The sequence below is a fragment of the Lycorma delicatula genome, chromosome 4, assembly GCF_047948215.1.
Source record: "Lycorma delicatula isolate Av1 chromosome 4, ASM4794821v1, whole genome shotgun sequence".
Taxonomy (NCBI): Eukaryota; Metazoa; Arthropoda; class Insecta; order Hemiptera; family Fulgoridae; genus Lycorma; species Lycorma delicatula.
In genome coordinates, this window is record NC_134458.1 from 4,558,850 (window position 1) to 4,578,740 (window position 19,891).

The following is a 19,891-nucleotide window of genomic DNA, read 5'->3' on the forward strand; positions in this document are numbered from 1 at the left end:
AAAGAATACATTATGCAGGATTTGTTTCCATTCTGAACAAGTTTTTCTGCTGACCGAACCTGTGAGCTCCAATAGCTAAATATCTAAACAGTGATCAGAAAATCTCTTGTAATAGACATAATATTGTTGTAATTGATAGAAAAAAGCATCAGATATACATAATATGTATAGAAAAAGATTTTTCTTCATACAAGCAGTGGTCTTGATATCAGATTAAAAAGAATTTGAATACTTAAATTTCTCTGCTAAATATCAGTGTACTCAAAGGGTGTTATTCAAGATCATCTATTTTGTAAGGAAATTTTTTAATCATGAAATTGCATAGTATTATGTACCAGGTAAAGATGAACTGTCATCATTTAAGTTTGGCTCAGAAGTTATCTGCTACCAGATATTATAAAACCATCAATAATTGTTGTGATGATAACCACAAGAACATACTATTAGCTGATTATATTACAATGATTATTATTCACAACTGTTGTGAAGCTACAACAAATAGTTCATACTTAAATTAGAAGCTTTTTTATTCCCTGTAAAAAAAAATGTATTTTATAATTATATAAACTAATCTTTAGAGATGTCTATGCAGAAATCAGTTATCATCAACTGGTATAATTAAATCTTACAGACGGTGATCAGTACTGAAATTTTATTTGCATAGTAAAATTAAAGAAAAGAGGTATAAGTAACTATAAAAATCTTTTAAAATAAATACAGAAAAATCTCACTGCTGTAGATTTCTCGTTAGTGATATTATTTTCTTGTCCCTTCTCATTACTTTATTAATTAATGTATTTTACTTCTGTTGCAGCAGACATGATTCCAGGAATCTCTGTAAAGCCAACATCACACAAACACTTTTTTCACCAACATTATTTATGTACTCTGATAGATTAGATATTGTAAATACAATTAAGTGTCTAGGCTGTAGCAGCTGTCAGGAAATGGTTTATCTAATTGGAGAGCTTCATAGGGAGTAGTGTCCCAAATGATCATGGTCATCGATAGATTTAAGTTTTAAATTGTGAAATACGTTTATAGTTTATTTTAAATCAAATATTGTGCATGTTTTAATTATATTTTGAAACGAATAGGTTGTTTAGTCTGTAACAAGCTTTTAGTTTACTCTCTTTCAAATGTATTTTTGAATAGAAGTGTGGTTTATGATATAGTATTATTGTCAAATGGTTTCTGACTGATCGATTGATATGAAGTTTGTTCTGGTTATATGATATGACCATTATTGTGTTTGGTGTGTTTCTATTGTTTATTCTTTAGAAATCAGTGTTTCTTTGATCTAGGTTCATAAAGTTTCTTCATCTTGTGTGTAAATGAATAACTTGCATTTTTAGAGACTCCATCGCTGCAGTCAGTAGTTTGTTTCATAGCTTATTATACTAATTTAATTTCATAAGATTTCTTACTTCATAAGAAATTTTGTTTGTTGATGAAAAAATTAAGGTGATACACAAGTTATAAAGAGGTGTTAAATGTGTTGATGTTTGCAGAGATTTTAATTAGCGGGAAAATTTTAAGTTTGTGGGAAAATAAATCTCATGAAAATTTATTAATGAAGGAGGTAGTTTCACAAAAAATTAGAATTCTAACATGGCATGTGAAAACTGATTGATTAATTTAGTGGAAATCTTCAGAATTGAAATTAATATTAAATAAAGATGATATTAAGTATGGGCAATTTCTTTTGGAAAGGTACATTTTCAGATAACTTTTAATAATTCTTAGTTTTTAGAAATAATATAAACAATTTGTACTGAAATGATGGATGGATGCAGTTAAAGAAAAATAAACAACTTTTTTGTGAGAGAAATATTAGATTGTAAAAATAAGGATAATTTTTTGCCAAAACAATAATTACTATATTTAATATTACTATTAATATTATAATAAATATTGTATGACTGATACAATATTTATTTACTATTTAATGCAAATTTAATGGTACATCTCACTTGAATTGATGCCATCTAATTGCCACTACAACTTACAAGAAAAAATGGAAGTTTCTTTTAATTTTTCATTTGCTTACACTTTTCAATTGCATAGTTTCCATTGAATCCAGTCTACTGTCATGATAGATGAAACTTTTAACATGACCTGGAGAAGCGGAAGGTTTTTCACTATTGGTGACATGAAAAGTAGCATAAGGAGTTATGTCATCTGCATATTCTGCAACATCAAATATAGTAAAATAAATTCTGATATATTTACATTTTTAATATTTATCCACAATGTAGAATAATGCAACAGTATACACGCCAATAAATTTTCTGGAATAATAATCCATCACCTTTATTATAAAAGTAAGCCATCATTTTTTATATGATCATTATGGCTGAAATACAATTTATTTACATCAGATAATGTATACGACTATAAAAGCAACCTTGTCAATCAAGAAGTATGTTGTTAGTGATGGATGAGAGTAGGAGGTATAAAAATACAAATGATGAGAATAGTCAGAAAATGTATTGGCTTTTGATAAGTAAAATGTGGAATTATTTAAATGAGAAGAGTATTAATTCAAAAAAAATCTTCAGGTAAATTTAGATGATTGTTTAGAAAAACCATTTCTCATTTAAACAGGTCATAAAGTCTCTAAACATTGTCAAAATTGCAACTTATTTAAATTAAACTTGGTATCAATAGGATAAGAAAGGATGGAAAAATATTGATAGGATGTAAATAAAGGGCTAACAGGTGGCAGGAATAAACAAAGGGAATATACAGAGGAGAAAAGTTATCAGATGAGGTTTTTGAGGAGGAAATAGAAATAATGATCTCATACCAGGGTTTATTATAAGATCTAAATTTGACAGTTCTTAAAGAAATTTAAACAGAAATAAGACATCAAGGGTTGCTATATATGTATAGCACCAGAAATTTTTATTTGTTTAAGAGAAGGGTGAATACATTCTTTTTTTTTTCTTCAGTCATTTGACTAGTTTGATGCAGCTCTCCAAGATTCCCTATCTAGTGCTAGTCGTTTCATTTTGGTATACCCCCTACATCCTATATCCCTAACAATTTGTTTTACATATTCCATACGTTGCCTGCCTACACAATTTTTTCCTTCTACCTGATCCTCTAATATAAAAGCAACTATGCCAGGTTGCCTTAATATGTGGCCTATAAGTCTGTCTCTTCTTTTAACTATATTTTTCCAAATGCTTCTTTCTTCATCGATTTGCCGCAACACCTTTTCATTTGTCACTTTATCCACCCATCTGATTTTTAACATTTTCCTATAGCATCGCATTTCAAAAGCTTCAAATCTTTTCTTCTCAGGTACTCCAGTCGTCCAAGTTTCACTTCCATATAAAGCGATGCTCCAAACATCACTTTCAAAAATCTTTTCCTGCCATTTAAATTAATTTTTAATGTAAACAAATTATATTTCTGACAGAAAACTCGTTTCGCCTGTGCTATTCAACATGTCACTCACTTTGTGTCACTCCTGCTTCGTCCATCTTTAGTAATTCCACTTCCCAAATAACAAAATTCTTCTACCTCCATAATCTTTTCTCTTCCTATTTTCACATTCAGCTATCTTCATTATTTCTACTACATTTCATTACTTTCGTTTTGTTCTTGTTTATTTTCATGCGATAGTTCTTGCGTAGGACTTCATCTATGCCGTTCATTGTTTCTTCTAAATCCTTTTGCTCTCGGCTAGAATTACTATATCATCAGCAAACCGTAGCATCTTTATCTTTTCACCTTGTACTGTTACTCCAAATCTAAATTGTTCTTTAACATCATTAAATGCTAGTTCTATGTAAAGATTAAAAAGTAACGGGGATAGGGAATATCTGTGTCGGACTCCCTTTCTTCACATTGGAACATTTTATTCCAGTCTACGTTATCAAATGCCTTTTCTAGGTCTATAAATGCCAAGTATGTTGGTTTGTTTTTCTTTAATCTTCCTTCTAATATTAATCTGAGGCCTAAAATTGCTTCCCTTGTCCCTATACTTTTTCTGAAACCAAATTGGTCTTCTCCTAACACTTCTTCCTCTCTCTTCTCAATTCTTCAGTACAAAATTCTAGTTAAGATTTTTGATGCATGGTTAGTTAAGCTAATTGTTCAGTATTCTTCACATTTATTTGCTCCTGCTTTCTTTGGTATCATGATTATAATACTCTTTTTGAAGTCTGATGGAACTTCCCCTTTTTCATAAATATTACACACCAGTTTATATAATCTATCAATCGCTTCTTCACCTGCACTGTGCAATAATTCTACAGGTATTCCGTGTATTCCAGGAGCTTTTCTGCCATTCAAATCTTTTAATGCTCTCTTAAATTCACCTCTCAGTATTGTTTCTCCCCTTTCATCCTCTTTGACTTCCTCTTCTTCCTCTATAACACCATTTTCTAATTCATTTCCTCCATATAACTCTTCAATATATTCCACTCACCTATTGAATTTGCCTTTTGTATTATATCTTTGTTTAACACATTATTAGATTTTAATTTATGTTTCCCAAAATTTTTCTTAACTTTCCTGTATGCTTTGTCTATTTTACCAATGTTCATTTCTCTTTCTATTTCTGAACACTTTTCTTTAATCCACTCTTCTTTTGCTAGTTTGCACTTCCTTTTTATAGTATTTCTTAATTATCTATAGTTCCTTTTACTTTCTTCATCACTAGCATTCTTATATTTTGTACGTTCATCCATCATCTGCAGTATATCACCCGAAATCCAAGGTTTTCTACCAGTTCTCTTTGTTCCGCCTAAGTTCTAATTCTTGATTTAAGAATTTCCTTTTTAACATTCTCCCATTCTTCTTCTACATTTTCTACTTTATCCTTTTTACTCAGACCACTTGCGATGTCCTCCTAAAAATCTTCTTTACCTCCTCTTCATCAAGCTTCTCTAAGTTCCACCCATTTATCTGACACCTTTTCTTCAGGTTTTTAAACCCCAATCTACATTTCATTATCACTAAATAATGGTCACTATCAGTATCTGCTCCAGAGTAAGTTTTGCAGTCGACGAGTTGATTTCTAAATCTTTGCTTAACCATGATATAATCTATCTGATACCTTGCAGTATCACCTGGCTTTTTCCATGTGTATATTCTTCTATTATGATTCTTAAACTGGGTGTTGGCAAATACTAAATCGAACTTCGTGCAAAACTCTATAAGTCGGTCCCCTCTTTCATTCCTTTTCCCCAGCCCGTATTCACCCACTATATTTCCTTCTTTGTCTTTTCCATTGCTTGCATTCCAATCTCCAACTATTATTAAATTTTCATCTCCTTATACGTGTTTAATTACTTTTGCAATTTCTTCGTATACACACTCTACCTCATCATCATCATGGGCGCTTGTAGGGATATAGATATTAACAATCGTTGTCGATTTAGGTTTCAATTTTATCCTTATTACAATGATTCTATTGCTATGCATTTTTAAATACTCTACTCTCTTCCCTATCTTCTTGTTCATTACGAAACCTACTCCTGCCTGCCCATTATTTGAAGCTGAGTTAATTATTCTAAAATCACCTGACCAAAAGTTGCTTTCCTCTTCCCACCAAACCTCGCTAATTCCTACTACATCTACATTTATCCTATCCATTTCCCTCTTTAAATTTTCTAACCTACCAACCTTTTTTAGACTTCTAACATTCCACGCTCCAACTCATAGAATGTTATTTTTTAATTTTCTGGTGACCCCTTCCTTAGTAGTCCTCAACTGGAGATCCGAAATGGGGACTAGTTTACCTCTGGAATATTTTACCAAGGAAGGTGCCTCCATCTTTGTTGTATGAAAATGCAAAGAGCTACATTTTCTTGGAAAAAAAGCAGCTGTAGTTTTCCATTGCTTTCAGCTGCACAGTACTCAGAGGACTAAGTGATGTTGATATGGCCGTTTAAGTCATCCTGACCTACACCCTTAACAACTACTAAAAGAGCTGCTGCCCTCTTTTAGGAATCATTCCTTAGTCTGGCTCTCAACAGATACCTCTCTGATATGTTAATACCTTGACTTGCTAAAAAAGCATACCAGTTACCTAATCAAAGAAAGCAAAGAAACTGGTGAAAGAATTCTATATTTGTATATGTTTTCAAAAAGTTTAAAATGTCACATTTATTAGCAAAAGAAAAGATTGCCAAGGGGATTTAGGGTGCTGCCTGGGCTTTTCTGCCTTTTTTTTTGTTTTGTAGTTTCTAAGTTTTTGTTGTTGGTTTGCTTTCTGTAGTTACATTGTTGATTTTGTTTTGTTTTATTGAACTGTGTGCTGAACTCACTTCTTTTACCTTCGAGTAGGTAGTGGACTTCAGTTACTTTTACTTATTTTGTTTACTCTGTTTTGTTTGAGGCAAACGTCAGATGTTTTGTTTTTGTTTGGTTGTTTTTTTTTTTAGGGATACTAGTACACCGATTAGAATGTCACACGTGGCATTTGCATTGGTGGCAAGCTGAAGCTGAGGCAAGAACAAGGCTGAGAGATGCCTTTTACTGAGGTTTTGAAGATGACCTCGGTAACGCCCATAATGTCGAGGTAATGAGAGGTTGGTGTGGCGACCAAAACTGTCACATGGTGGGTGTCTTTCCCTACTGGGTCAGATTTTTTAATCCAGCAGTCGCTGGCTTATAAAAATTATGTAAAAAAATTAAATTAGCTAAATTTGGTATTTTTTACTGCTCTTAAAATTGAATTAAGAAAGTTGTTTGCATAAAAATTATATATTTTCATACATACAAACCATTTGTAACAAATTATAAAATCTGGAAAAGGTAGATTTAGTATTATTTTTTGGTTTTTTAACAAGTTATGACTTAATGATCTGCCACGATCGTCTTACTTAAATGTGAATAGACAATTCTTATTGAGCCATGTGTAAAAAATGTACCACTCAAAAAGAAATAACTTGGTACATACATAACAACTATTTCTCAATAAAATCACAGTAGTGTTTTAAATTCATAGATATAATCCAAATTTTACTAACCTGGTATTCTTTCAATGCAATGTATGTCTTGGACCGGTGTTGTAATTCCTTTATGAACAGCAGCATAATACTGCTCACGTTGTGAAATATTGTGTTTACTTAAGGCAACCATTGCCTGTCCATCCCCTTGTCTTCCTCCTAAACTATCTCTCTCAGTTTCTATAATCAACATAAAAAGGTATTGTAAACTTAATATTGTACTTGATTAATATAGAAGAAATGTGATTACTACCAGTTTTTAAATTAACATCGATTGTTAATGTGGTAAGAGTAGAGATTCTATTCTTTGTGACAGAAAGGCTTTAAATAGGCAATGAAAGGGCAGATCATGTGTTTGTTAATCTTATACTTTACGCGCTATCTTGTACAGTTCTTGAATGGTGTGGATGGAATACATTACTACATTCAACATTTCATTACCAGTAGATTGGTATTTCATACCAATAGATTATGCAACACTCCAGTTCAACTATACTTATTTTTCATCATTAAAAATATTTATGAATGTCTTCGTCCGATAAAATGTTCATTATATTAGTGACATCAGGAAATGCTTGACTACACACAAAACAAAAACAAATAAATCGATTTAAAAATCTAAAAACAACAGACAGAAGAAACAAACTTTCCTGATTTTCTCCTTTTAAGCTGGTCTGCCCTCTGATTATGTTAACAAAAATACTACCTAAAATAAAATAAATGTCCTGAACCTTAATTAAAAATTCTTAACTTACTTTTACAAAGACAAAGTGCAGTAACGACAACAAACAAAACAATAGCCGCTGATGAAGTAATGAGTAGAATAACAAGTTCAGTGTCGACATATGAAGAAATATCTTCTTCAGCAAGAACTTTGACTGAATCCAGACTTATAGTAGCTTAAAAAAAAAGAAAAAATTGTACACAAGCAATATTTATCTGAAATAAATAAAAACATTAGATATGAATTATTGTTATATTAATTTCATAATATGAGCGATTAAAAACATTCAGTGATAATTATGATTAATTATATTTAATTTATTCTAGTGCTTGAAAGTGAATTCTTGTAACTTGTTTGGATTATTATAATCCTTTTAATAAAAAAATGATGTATGTAATACATTATTTCTAATTGTTCCACTTTTGTTTATTTTTAATAAGTTTGATATTCATAATAAGTTGATACATTTGAGGTTTTTTGGGGGTTTATTTCTGTAGGTTCTATTATAGTCTGAGAAAAAGTTTTGCTAAATCATCTTTTTGATTTCTCCATAATTATTGTATTTGTTAGGCATAAATAAATAGATTAATATTTTGGTTTGAGAAGGTCTTTATTTACAAGAATTATATTTTAAATATCTTTATTGTGATGTATGAAACAATGTTATCTAGTTGGAATTTATTTGTTTAATTAAATATAAATTTTTATTAAAAAGGTTTTATTTAATAGTAAGTTTTAAATCCAATATGGTCCTCAACACAATTAAATTAAAAAAGAAAATACAAAAGACTGTTGTTAATACAGAAATCATAAAAATTTATATTACAAATAATTAAAAATTATTGCACAGAATAATAAGTTTACATGAAAGGTCCTGTTGGTTTGTGCTTTAAAGCAGTTATTGGATTTTTGTGTTGCAAGGCGTTATGTGTAAGAATTGGATTCAGTGAGTCAGACTATTTATCTGACGTATATAAATGTACACACACACACATATATATATATATATATATATATATATATGTGTGTGTTTGTCTTTTAATATATATATATATAAAATTTAAATGTATCTTGTTACTATTGATTATCAATATCTTTATTAATAAATGACCTTCTGAATAATATAACTGAACAGAATTCTCTGACTAATAAAGCAAAGAAGGCATTTTAAGCAATAAAGTGATAGTTATATTGAGAATGGTGTTTATAATTACAGTAGGATACTCTTAATTAAAATTACATTATCTAAACAAAAAACAAAAATGAGATGAAAAAAATTGCCTTTCAAATGTGGATTTACAAAAATATCAACATTATATTTAAAATTCTATTTTTTCTTATTTTTACAATTTATTTTTGTTTTCAACATTGAAATCTCAATAATTATGTTGATATTTTCAACAAATCCATCAAAATAATTTTTGTAGCCTACAGACATCATAGCTATTCATAGAAAGCTCTCAAATTATTCACAGCCAAATAAATCCAACACTTACCACAATGTGATTAAAAATTCATATTCGTATAAGAGAAATATTAAGCAGGAAATAACAAATTAAAACAATTAGATTTACAGCAAACCAAAATGGAAAATGTGATAAATGTTTTTGTAAATAATATTTTTACAAACAAAAATATATCAGAACAAGCGTGATGAAAATTTAAAAATAAACGGTACATAACATTTAATTGTATATAAATAATCATGTCTATGAGTTTATGAATGTATGTAATATGGAAGTAAAATACATCGTGTTCATAAAATTTCAAACTGTCATAGTTTTGGAACAAAGCACGAACAGACATGAAGTATACGTCAAAATGAAGAGAATTGAAGTCAATGGAAAACCACCACATAAGAATAACATTCACCAAAAGTCTCAGAAAAAATTGGCAGCTTCTGAAGCAGTTAGATCAGGATGACCATCACTGTCATCGTTGAAGCTGTGCAAACAAATTATTTGTCTAGCTCAAAAAATCTGTGTGGAAGTGTTAGTAGAATTAATATTCCAAAAAACAACTTTTCACAACATTCCAAAAAATCCATCTGTACTTAAGTTGATATAAAACTCAGATGTTACATAAAATTTATTCTCAGGACAGAATTAAATGATGAATTTCCTGAAGACATTCTGTATAGCTTAGATCACAGTGAGGAGGTTTCAAATGAGTTTATTTTCAGTAAAGTAGTGATTCATGTTTCAAGATGATACAATGGGATAGTATTTCAATATTGAATACTGAAGCTTCACATGACATTATGGAGTACCAATGTGACAACCTAAGCGTTAAAGTGTGATGTGCAATCGGATGCGAGAGAGTTATTGGTCTCTTCTTTTTGTCTGTAAAAACAGTCACAGGACACAACTTCCTAGATATTTTAGAAGGGTATGCAGTGCCCCAAATACTAGACAGAGCTCCTTCACATTTGTGCAGAATTACCTAAATGAAACATTTCCTCAACAACTGGTCAGATGAAAAGGGTGAATAATCTTACCCTTTATGGGCTTTTACTTGAGGGGTTACATAAAGGCACAAGTGTTCTTTGCTGAAATAAGAAATTTAGATCATTTTGAAGAACAGATCACTGAAGATGTTTCTCATCTATCTCACTGTATGTTCTCTATCATATGTAGTAAGAAGCTGAATATTGTCTTGATGTCTGAAGGTCAATAAAGGAGCACATATCAAAATCTACTGAAAAAGTTAAGATTCTGTAGAGTTCTCTTTATTTTGACATATAGTTCATGTCTCTGTTAAGTTTTGTTCCAAATTATAACTGTTAGATGAAACCCCACATATTATTTTACAGTCACTATACAAAGTACATAGCATTCAAAATAAATAAAAGCTTAATAAGAAAAAGTCAAATAATGTAGTGTAAGCAGGATGTAAAATATTAAATCTAGTAGTAGTATATAGAATGCTAGAATTAATGTACAAATCTAATGTTTTTCTAATGTATACTAAACATTAATTCAAATTTTAACATTTAATTTTTAACTTGCATAAAATAAAAAATAATTAAAAGATACTTGTGATTATTAAAAATGATAATGCAAATAATAATACATTACATGTGTTGGAAAAGTATATTTATATTTAGTAAATATAATACCTTATAATATAAAGTAAATAATATAAATATAATACTTAGTTTATAGTAATATAAAGTGTAATATTTCAGTACAAAATGATGAACCATCCTATTGTTTATGAACAGGACAATCTATTTAAATCAGTAGTATGTTAGAGAAATTGTCACAGCAGCCTAAAAAGTTTTTATTTTTAGTTATGTTAAGATAAAATTTTTTTAAAAATTGTCTAAAATCAGTATTAGTTTTGCATCAATGAAGTATATTCAAGTGATATTTAAATTCAAAACTGCTAATTAACAATCTATAAGAGCTTTCAATTAGTGAATTCCACTCAATTATACTACTGAAGAAACTCAATTTAGTTTCTTTATTTACTTGGCAGCAGATAATACTTATTGTAAAAATTGTACTTATTTTTCTTAAAGTATTAACCATGGAATTATTGTACATCACTACTAAGCATTTTCAGCTTTAATTATTGAATTTATTGTTAAATTCAAGTTGAAGATGAGTTCTCACATGATCCCCATAACATATGAAAATATCAAGCCATGATTGGGAAAAAATGTAATAAACTTTTTTAAATAATTTAAAAGCACTGTAATGAATTTCAGTTGAGTTTGAAACAGTAATAAATAGACACCTTAGTTTCCAGACTTCAGAGATACCAGTATATATTTGTATAATTAAAGCCATATGCCTTACTGTCTCGCTTATTCACTGACACATTTTAACTCACAAGAACTGTTACTGCAACAACAATTAAATCTTTTCTGATTTTCACCACCTGAAACCAATGAGAAGATTCACAATTTCAGGGTATGACTTCCTTGGGAGGCACAATCACCACTGACACCTTTTTGATAAATTGCCAGATATCTTTTTCGTCAGATATGTTTAACCATTCTTAACATTGTTGGCTGATTTTGCTTCATAGAAAAAAGTATTTTTGTGTTTAAACATAGTACAAGATGAAAGAACCTAGAGAATAAAGAATTGCAGAGCAACATTCATGTCAACAGGTGAAAAGGAATAATTGAATAATTACATTACTACTATTATTTTTTTGAGATTTTAGGGGCATTGACTGCTGTGGTCATAAGCCCCTTTCCGCATCAAAAAAAGAAGAAAATATTTCTTTCCCCCCTTGATAAAAACTCTAGTAACAATCAAAAGATTAGTGTTGTCAAAATAGATCATCTAAAAATAGGCTTATCAAAAGGTTATTAAAAACCCTAAAGTAAAACATGAGGTAACAAGGATGTAAAGGGTCCTTGCCACTTAAAAGCACTTAAAACTAACACATTAAAAAACAGTACAAAAAACTTTAGAAAACACATAAAAACACACAAATCATTTCTTATGAAATGTTGTCAAAAACTATCAAAATAAATTAAAACATTAAATAAAAATTAGATCAATAAGAACTAGAATTAGCTCTTATAAGAACTAACTTCTTAATTTTTATTGCCTTGGTTTACCCTTAGGTTATCCTATCTTTCTTTTTTCCATCTTCCTGAAGGTTTCAATATCGAATTTCAAGGTATCTGACAGTCTTTTGATTCTCCACAGTAAATTACGAAGGATGTCTTGCTGCTGGTATCAGATGATGCCAGCTCTGATAGTCCGGTCAGCAGTGCATCAGAGTCAAGACTCGATACACTCCACTAAATCGTGTGGGGCGGCTGAAGTACCCACCTTCTTATTTAAAGGCTTCCATGCCTTCAGAGGCTTCATCACTGGATGTTCAAAGCGCTCTTTTTCTAGTAATTTAATTTTTGGCTTCACTGATGCCTGAATGGGCATTTTCTGTATTTTGACTTCAGCTTCAGGCTTCTTTCCTGTGTTAACCTCGTTTTCGCTATTCTTGCAAGTTTATGGCTCATTGCTGAATTGTACAGAGCTGTTCGATTTGGAAGTATCTGCTTTCTTCTGTGTTGATTTGAAGCTGCTTTTTCTTGATGGTCGACTTTTCAATTTGTCATTGATTATACGTTTGACCATTTTAGCTAATGCTGGTGCTAATATAGTAGCTGCAGGAATAGCAGCAACCTACCTGTGCATCTGATGCACTCTTTGGTGTTCTACCCAGCACAATTTCCCTGGCTTCAAAGTAGCTTTGTGTAGTCTTGATCTCTTATACAGCTACTTCTTGTTTGTAGAATGAACAATTCCTAGATCTTGCAGAGTGGTGCTCATGACAATTGACAGAAACAGGTGGATCCATGCACAGGTTATCAGGATGTAATGGGTCAACATACACAGCTTTGCTTTCTCGTATAATGTGCTACTATGTGTAGAATTTCTGACATCGAAAGCAGTGCAAAGGAGTCAGGATAAACAGACAACGTCCAACTATGGAATCCAGGATCTATGTTCTCTCGTCACTTTGGCTTATTGAAGGTTAACACGTGCGACATGGAGGGTAGAACCTTTCCGTTGTGTTCTGTATTTAGTTGACAACATGCAACAACTCCTTGCTAATGAAGTTCTACGATTTCCTCTTCTGTACAGTTTAGCAAATCTTTGTGCAAGACTACTTCCTTTGAGAAATTCAGAGTACTATGGGGTCATCAGGATGAAATGGTTCACCACATACACCGATTTGCTTCCTCATACAACGTGCCACTGTGTGTCTGAATCCCCTTCAGCACGCCACCCAGCAATGGCAAAAACAGATTACGATCATACCTCCTGCTTCCGCTGCAAGCAGCGAAATCACGAAGTACAACCGCAAATAGCCTGGATAGCTTGGGAACGCCAATTCCGTACGTCACATAGAGCTTTTGAGCAAAACTATTGCCACGTTGGCCGACATAAGTGAAAGTACCTAAGTACCATGTTGTTACTAGCCCTGGATGTGATTATTTTTTATTTTTTTATTTTTACATTTTATGGGCATTGACTGCTACGGTCATTAGCCCTTTTCTATATAAAAAGAAAAAATAAAATATTTCTTTCCCTTCCTGTTAAAAGCACCAGTGACAGTCAGTAGACTAGTGTTGTCATAACAAATCATCCAAAAATAAATTTCTCAAGGAATATTAAAACCCCCAAAAAATACAATATGACATGGGTGAAAAGGGTCCTTGTCACTTGAAATCACTTAAAACTAACACATAAAAACATTTCAAAAAGCACTTAAATACAATGTTGTCAAAACCTTTAAATGCTGGAATAGTGTCACGTGAATATTAAATAATTATATTTTAATTATAAAATTTCTAATAGCTCATAGAAACTATTTCATTCTTTAATGCTTTCCCCTTGGTTTACCCTTTAGGCCATTCTTTTTTGCTTTTCTTTTCCATCTTCCTGAAGGCCTTGATATCGAATTTGAAAGATTCAGATGCTTAGGAGATGTATCCTTCCGATCCTCCGCAGTAAATTATGGAGGAAGCCTTTTGCTGGCATCAGATGGTGGATTGGAGTCAAGATTTGATGCACTCTTGAAGTTTGTGGGGCAGATGAACTCCTTGTCCTCTTACTTAAAAGCCTCTGTACTTTTGGTGGATCCATTTTTGTTTTTCCTAAGTCTTCTTTTTCTAATATTTTTATCTCTATCTTCATAGTTCCCTGCATGGGGATTTTTACAATTTCAACTTTGGCTTCAGGCTTCTTCTCTATTCTGTATTCACTGTTCTTCGTCTTGGCCTTTAACTGGCTGAAGGTTCATTCTTCAAAGGAGACAAACTCTATTAATTAATAGCTGCTGTTTTCTTTTCCCCTTTTCGATTTTCTTCTTTGGTTGGAGGATTTCCAAGTTTGTTGTTCACAATACGTTCAACCACACTTGCTAACGCCAGTGCTAGCTCTGCAATAAAATCCTTTGTTTTGAGAAAAGTTGCAGGAGTTGACGCAGCCTGTGCATATGACATTAGCTTTGGCGATCTATTTTTGACGAATTCTTCGCTTTGAAGCAGCTCACCTTTTGAATGGTCTTAAACTCTTGGACTGCTGCCTCCTCTTTATACAATGGACAGTTTCTAGACCTTGCTGAATAATTTCCGTGACAACTGATGCAGATAGGTGGATCCCTGCATGGATCATCAGGATGAAGCGGTTCACCACAAAGACAGATCTGTTTTGTTGTGGAACATGCCACTGTGTGTCCAAACCTCTGACTCCAAAGCATCACAATGGAGTCAGGATGAACAGACAGATGTTTAGTCTGTGATAGTCAACCTTTATCTTTTCTGAGCACTTTGGTTGTTGAATGTCAATTCATGCGACATGGAGGGTAGAACTTCTCCATTGTATTGGGTGTTCAATCGTCGACATGCTATAACTTCTTGTTTATTCAGTTCCTCCTCGACAATTTTTCCTCTGTGCAGTTAGAAGGCCCCTGCAAACAACTATCCCTTTTGAGGTATTTAGAGTCCTGTGTGGTAAAACTTCAATGTCTAACAGTCCAATCTTCTTTGTCTTCAGCAGTCGTGACAATTAATTGTTGACAGTTTCAATGAACAATCCTACTGCAGTCTTTCTTAGATCCTTTACCCATTCTCCAGCAATTTTTAGTTTCCGTGATGCCTTGGGTTATTGGAAAAGGAGTTATATTGCTAAAATTTTCTTCATTCCTCTTGATAACCAAATATTTTGGTATCACTACATTGCCGTTTGGTCAAAATGTGATTCAATCCTTCTTCTCAATCTTCATGAATTCTACACTCTTTTTCCTCTTCACCTGTGAAGACAGAAGCTCTCTAAGAAGAGAGTTTTTACATGGACCCTCTGCCATGGAAGGTGCAGAAGTAGATGCATACATAGCCTATAATGTTGCCAGTCAATATGTCATAAGATGCGGTTGGAGAGATGGTTGGACATGCCCTGGATCATAGATCCTCCCTTAGTTCTCCCAGTCAGCCGCCTCCCATAAATTTAACCCAGGCCAGGGAGTCAGGTATTGCCTGACCCATGATAATGACTCCCAGGGCTCACACATAGCAGTATAGGCTCCGATACCCTTACTTATTGGGCAAGGGTCGAAGTGACTGATTCACTCTGAGCGACGCAAGACTTTGGCAGAGCTAAGCTCATAGCAGCCTCAATCCTCAACCTGGCTTCACAACTGTGAAACGGGATGGGCACTCCTCATTCACACTCTGCCCAGCGTCAGAAAAACAATCACAGTCATGCCTTCTGTTCCTGCTGCAAACAGCAAAATTGAGAAGCACAACTGCAACCATTTCGGACAGCTCAGGATCACCAATCTTGTACTCTGCATGGGGCTCCTGAGCAAAACCATTGCCCGACATAAACGATGAGTACTGAAGTACCATGTCGTTGCTTGTCCTGGAATGTGCATATATGTTATTGCACGGACGTGGGGCTGGAGTTTATCTGGAGCATTATTATTATAATTATCATTATTGTTCACAAATGTTGAAGAAATACAGCATTCAAATGTGAAAGTATATAAGAGACAAAAGTACTAAGACATAAGGATGCCTTTCAGCAATAAAATGAAAAGCATAATTCTTGGGTCAATCATTTGAAATAGATGAGAAAATTCACAAATTCACGGTTGACCTCTGGGGACATAGACCATAAACTTTTTTTGATTTGCAGGAGGTCTCAGAGTACAAAATGGTAAGGAAGCTTCTTTATTTGACTTATTTCGAAATTCATATAACAATCAATCTGATCTACCCTAAACCATCTTTTTTCTGTTAATGAAGCAAACCTAAAAAAACCAAAAAAAAAACATAATTTATCTTACTATGTACAAGGTACAGTTAACAAGACCATTTGGAGGCTCATAAATTTTCATTTATCAAACAGGTTTGGAGTGAAAAAGTGATGACATTCTTCAATTGGGAATGACAAACAAAAGAATACTTACAAAATTGAGATATGACCCATTCCATAGCTACTCCTCAGTAATTTTAAAAATATGAGATTGATTAATAAATATAGAATCTAACTTAAAAGAAGGTTTTGGATTTGAAAAATACTAAGGATATATTTAGATTTCTGATTGGAAATCAGTTTTGAAACAACAGCCCTTTTATACTGTTGCATGTAAAGGTAAACAGATATGATTTTACACACTTCTCCAGCAAGATGCAAGCATGATTCATTGCCCAGATAATGTTGTAAATATGTGTCACAAATACAAGTTGCCAGTTTATACCTATAATTTTTACTAGTGTTTTTATTATTTATCTGTTAAGAGAAAAAGACTTACTAACTTGTTGACTTATATAATTACCTGGTATACTCGGTACAGGTAGGGTATTAACAGTATACTTAAATATGGTTGAACCAGCAGAGTTTATTGTGGTAACTTTAATTATATATTGCGTACCAGGCCATAAACCAGTAACAACGAAACTTTCTTTCATTTGAACATCACGACCAACTGTAAAAGATTAAAAAAAAAGTTATAAAGTTACATATTATTTTGCACAAGTATATATAACTATATTGTATGAGGAATGAACAAAAAAAAATTTACGGAACGTTGTTCAACTCTCTAATGAAATATATAGCATTAACTGCAACTTTATTTGAGAGGAAAGAAATTTTGAGAGATTTTTCTTTACTATGTTGTTATTTCTTGCTTGTTAACAACATTTTTTTGGAATTGGAGGAATTGGATCAGACATTTCGACTCAAACTCTTTCTTTTATGCTTCTAGTACATAAAAGAGCTTTCACTTCAGAAGGGGCTTCTATGTAAAAGCAGTTTTAACTATGTTATGTTAAATCAAAGAAAGAATGTCACAAAAATCATCCAGAATGTGTCATAATATGACCTACAACATTTTTATTGCTGAGACAATGTGCTTTCCCAGAATTAAATAACAAATAAATAATAGAAATAATTCAAAAATAATGTAGCAGAATAGGAAATGATGATAGCAGTGATTACTTTCATTTAGTTACAGTATACCAGCTTTCATGCTCATTCCCCGCCTTTTTTTATCTTGATGTTTTAAAACAAAATGAGTTCATGTAAACTACATGCATCACAAAATTATTAATAAAATTAATAAATAAATAATAATAATTTCTTAGCTCTGGGGACTGCTAAGTGTGGCTTGCAGTCATAAGCAACCTGCACCCTAGGCATTGCAGAGCTTTCCTGGTTGCATTGCTAGGATAGCTTTGTTGAAGCAAGAATTATCAAAGGAAGTGGTTTTTGTGTTGCACTGACATTTGTCTTCAACATGTGTGGAGTGCTCCAGGGCCCCCTGGATGTGAATTCATGCTTGATGTAAATGACTTGTATCACAGTGAGTTTTGGAACTATCTTAGTTTGGTTTGTGATTTGTTTCTCAGGCAGCATTCACTTCTTGGGTGGACACTGCACAAGACAGATCCAGGTGACTCTTACTTGAACACTGGTCACAAGTGTGTTAATACCTGGAGGTGTTTGCTGTACTGGGAATGAAAGTAGTCCATCAAAAGCCAAAATTATCTTCAATGATAACATAATGGCATGAGATATGAGTGTAATTATATAGCATGCTTTTGCTCAGTTCTTATGTGGACATAAGCATGTATTTGTAAATGTACTAATACAATTAACGTATGAAATTATGTAAACAAAGAGGCAATTTAGCAATTTCACCAGTATGGCTCAAGATTTTAGCAGCTGATCCCAATATCTTCAATTAATAAATTTCAAGATAAAAAATAACAATAACTCTTGTTAGAGTAATTCTAAAACTGATAAACAAGTTGAAGTATATCAGAGTGGTTTTAGAAAGGGAAAGATTGTAGCACAAAAAATGTAGGTGGGTATGCTATACATGTTGAACTTACACAGCACCCTCAATACATCAAAGGATGTTCTTTGTTATAACTTGCTTAACTGCTCTGAGCAGGAAATTGTTGATGAGCTGTCAATGCAATGTTTAATAGAGTGCCAAAGGGTGATTATGAAAATTAATGGCTCTTCTACCTTCTGCTTCTCATGTGCTTACTTTTAGCAGACATTCGTTGCTCATGAAAGTGGATGCTGACATGCATCATTTAGATGTGCAAGTTTTCGAGCCATAACAGATGTGATGCTTCAGATGCCGGCGATTTGGCCTTACTGCACTTTGATGTGAGAGAACTTAAAGTTGTGAATATGACAAGAAAATCACAAAGGTGAGCCATGAAGAGAGTCTCCCATCTGTAATCAACTGCAAAGAACAACACACATTCCAGTCAAGAAACTGTCCTGTTTACAAAAACAAATGGCTGTTTGAGAAATAAAAACATTATAGAGTTTCAGCTATTTTGAAGCAAAAAAACTTGTAAACAATCGCAAACCAAGAGCTATAAAAGGCAGTGACCACAGTTTCTATTGGAAATGCAGACCGAATCCTCAGTAACATCCTGCCAACGTTAGCTACTACGATAGAGAATATTATTGGTGGAAAATAAAACCTTTTACTCCTTTTAGTGAAAGAAATTTCACCTAGAACCTTTTTAAAAGTTTTGCCAGATGGAGAAGAGAAAAAAGGGTTGGCCAAAAGAGAAATTCAGAGCTTAACTGTCTACTAAAATGAGTGAAACAGTAGTCCATGGAATATAAATGGTTGTCGATCTGACCTCTATGATTTATGACAGCTAATTGATGAGTTCAATTGAATTTATGTATCTACTTACAGGAAACATCTCTGTGGAGTTAAATTATTAGTAGTGAAATGTTTCAATGTACACTGAAAAGATCAACTCGGTAATATAAGATGGAGTGAAGGAGTAGCAATTACTACACCTCTTAAAATTAAGGAATTTGTAATTTCTTGGCATTCAAAAGTAAGAAATCCCAAGTATATTGTAAGAAATTAATAAATATTTAATATTAAAAGAACATCATGGCAGATATATATAGGTTCCATAAATATCTCCTGTATGACATCACAGGTGTAGAAGAAAGTTTTAACTCTACAGCTGGACAACAAGTTAAGAGCTCTACATCTTCCTTCCATTCAATTAATCTTCTCTTAAAATCAGACACAACTTAATTTGTTCCTCAAAAGAGGTTATCAAACTTCTAGCTATTCAGTTTGATTTTTTCATTCATGGGACTAGCTAAATCTAAATATCTCGCAAATTTTTTGATGACTTCCAAAGGACAAGCTAAGTAATGAAAACGACATA

At 32.4% G+C, this 19,891-nt stretch overlaps 1 protein-coding gene across 1 annotated transcript in view; it reads right to left on the bottom strand.

Moving 5' to 3' along the window:
• The window catches only part of LOC142323063 (cell adhesion molecule Dscam2-like), a 300,598-nt gene that overhangs the window by 11,673 nt on the left and 269,034 nt on the right, over window positions 1–19,891 (bottom strand). The window contains exons 27-30 of the mRNA XM_075362191.1: window positions 17,005–17,154; window positions 7,724–7,867; window positions 6,990–7,148; window positions 2,051–2,190 (exon numbers count right to left, since the gene is read on the bottom strand). Coding sequence (XP_075218306.1) covers window positions 2,051–2,190; window positions 6,990–7,148; window positions 7,724–7,867; window positions 17,005–17,154 — 593 coding nt within the window. The remainder of the gene's footprint in view (window positions 1–2,050; window positions 2,191–6,989; window positions 7,149–7,723; window positions 7,868–17,004; window positions 17,155–19,891) is intronic.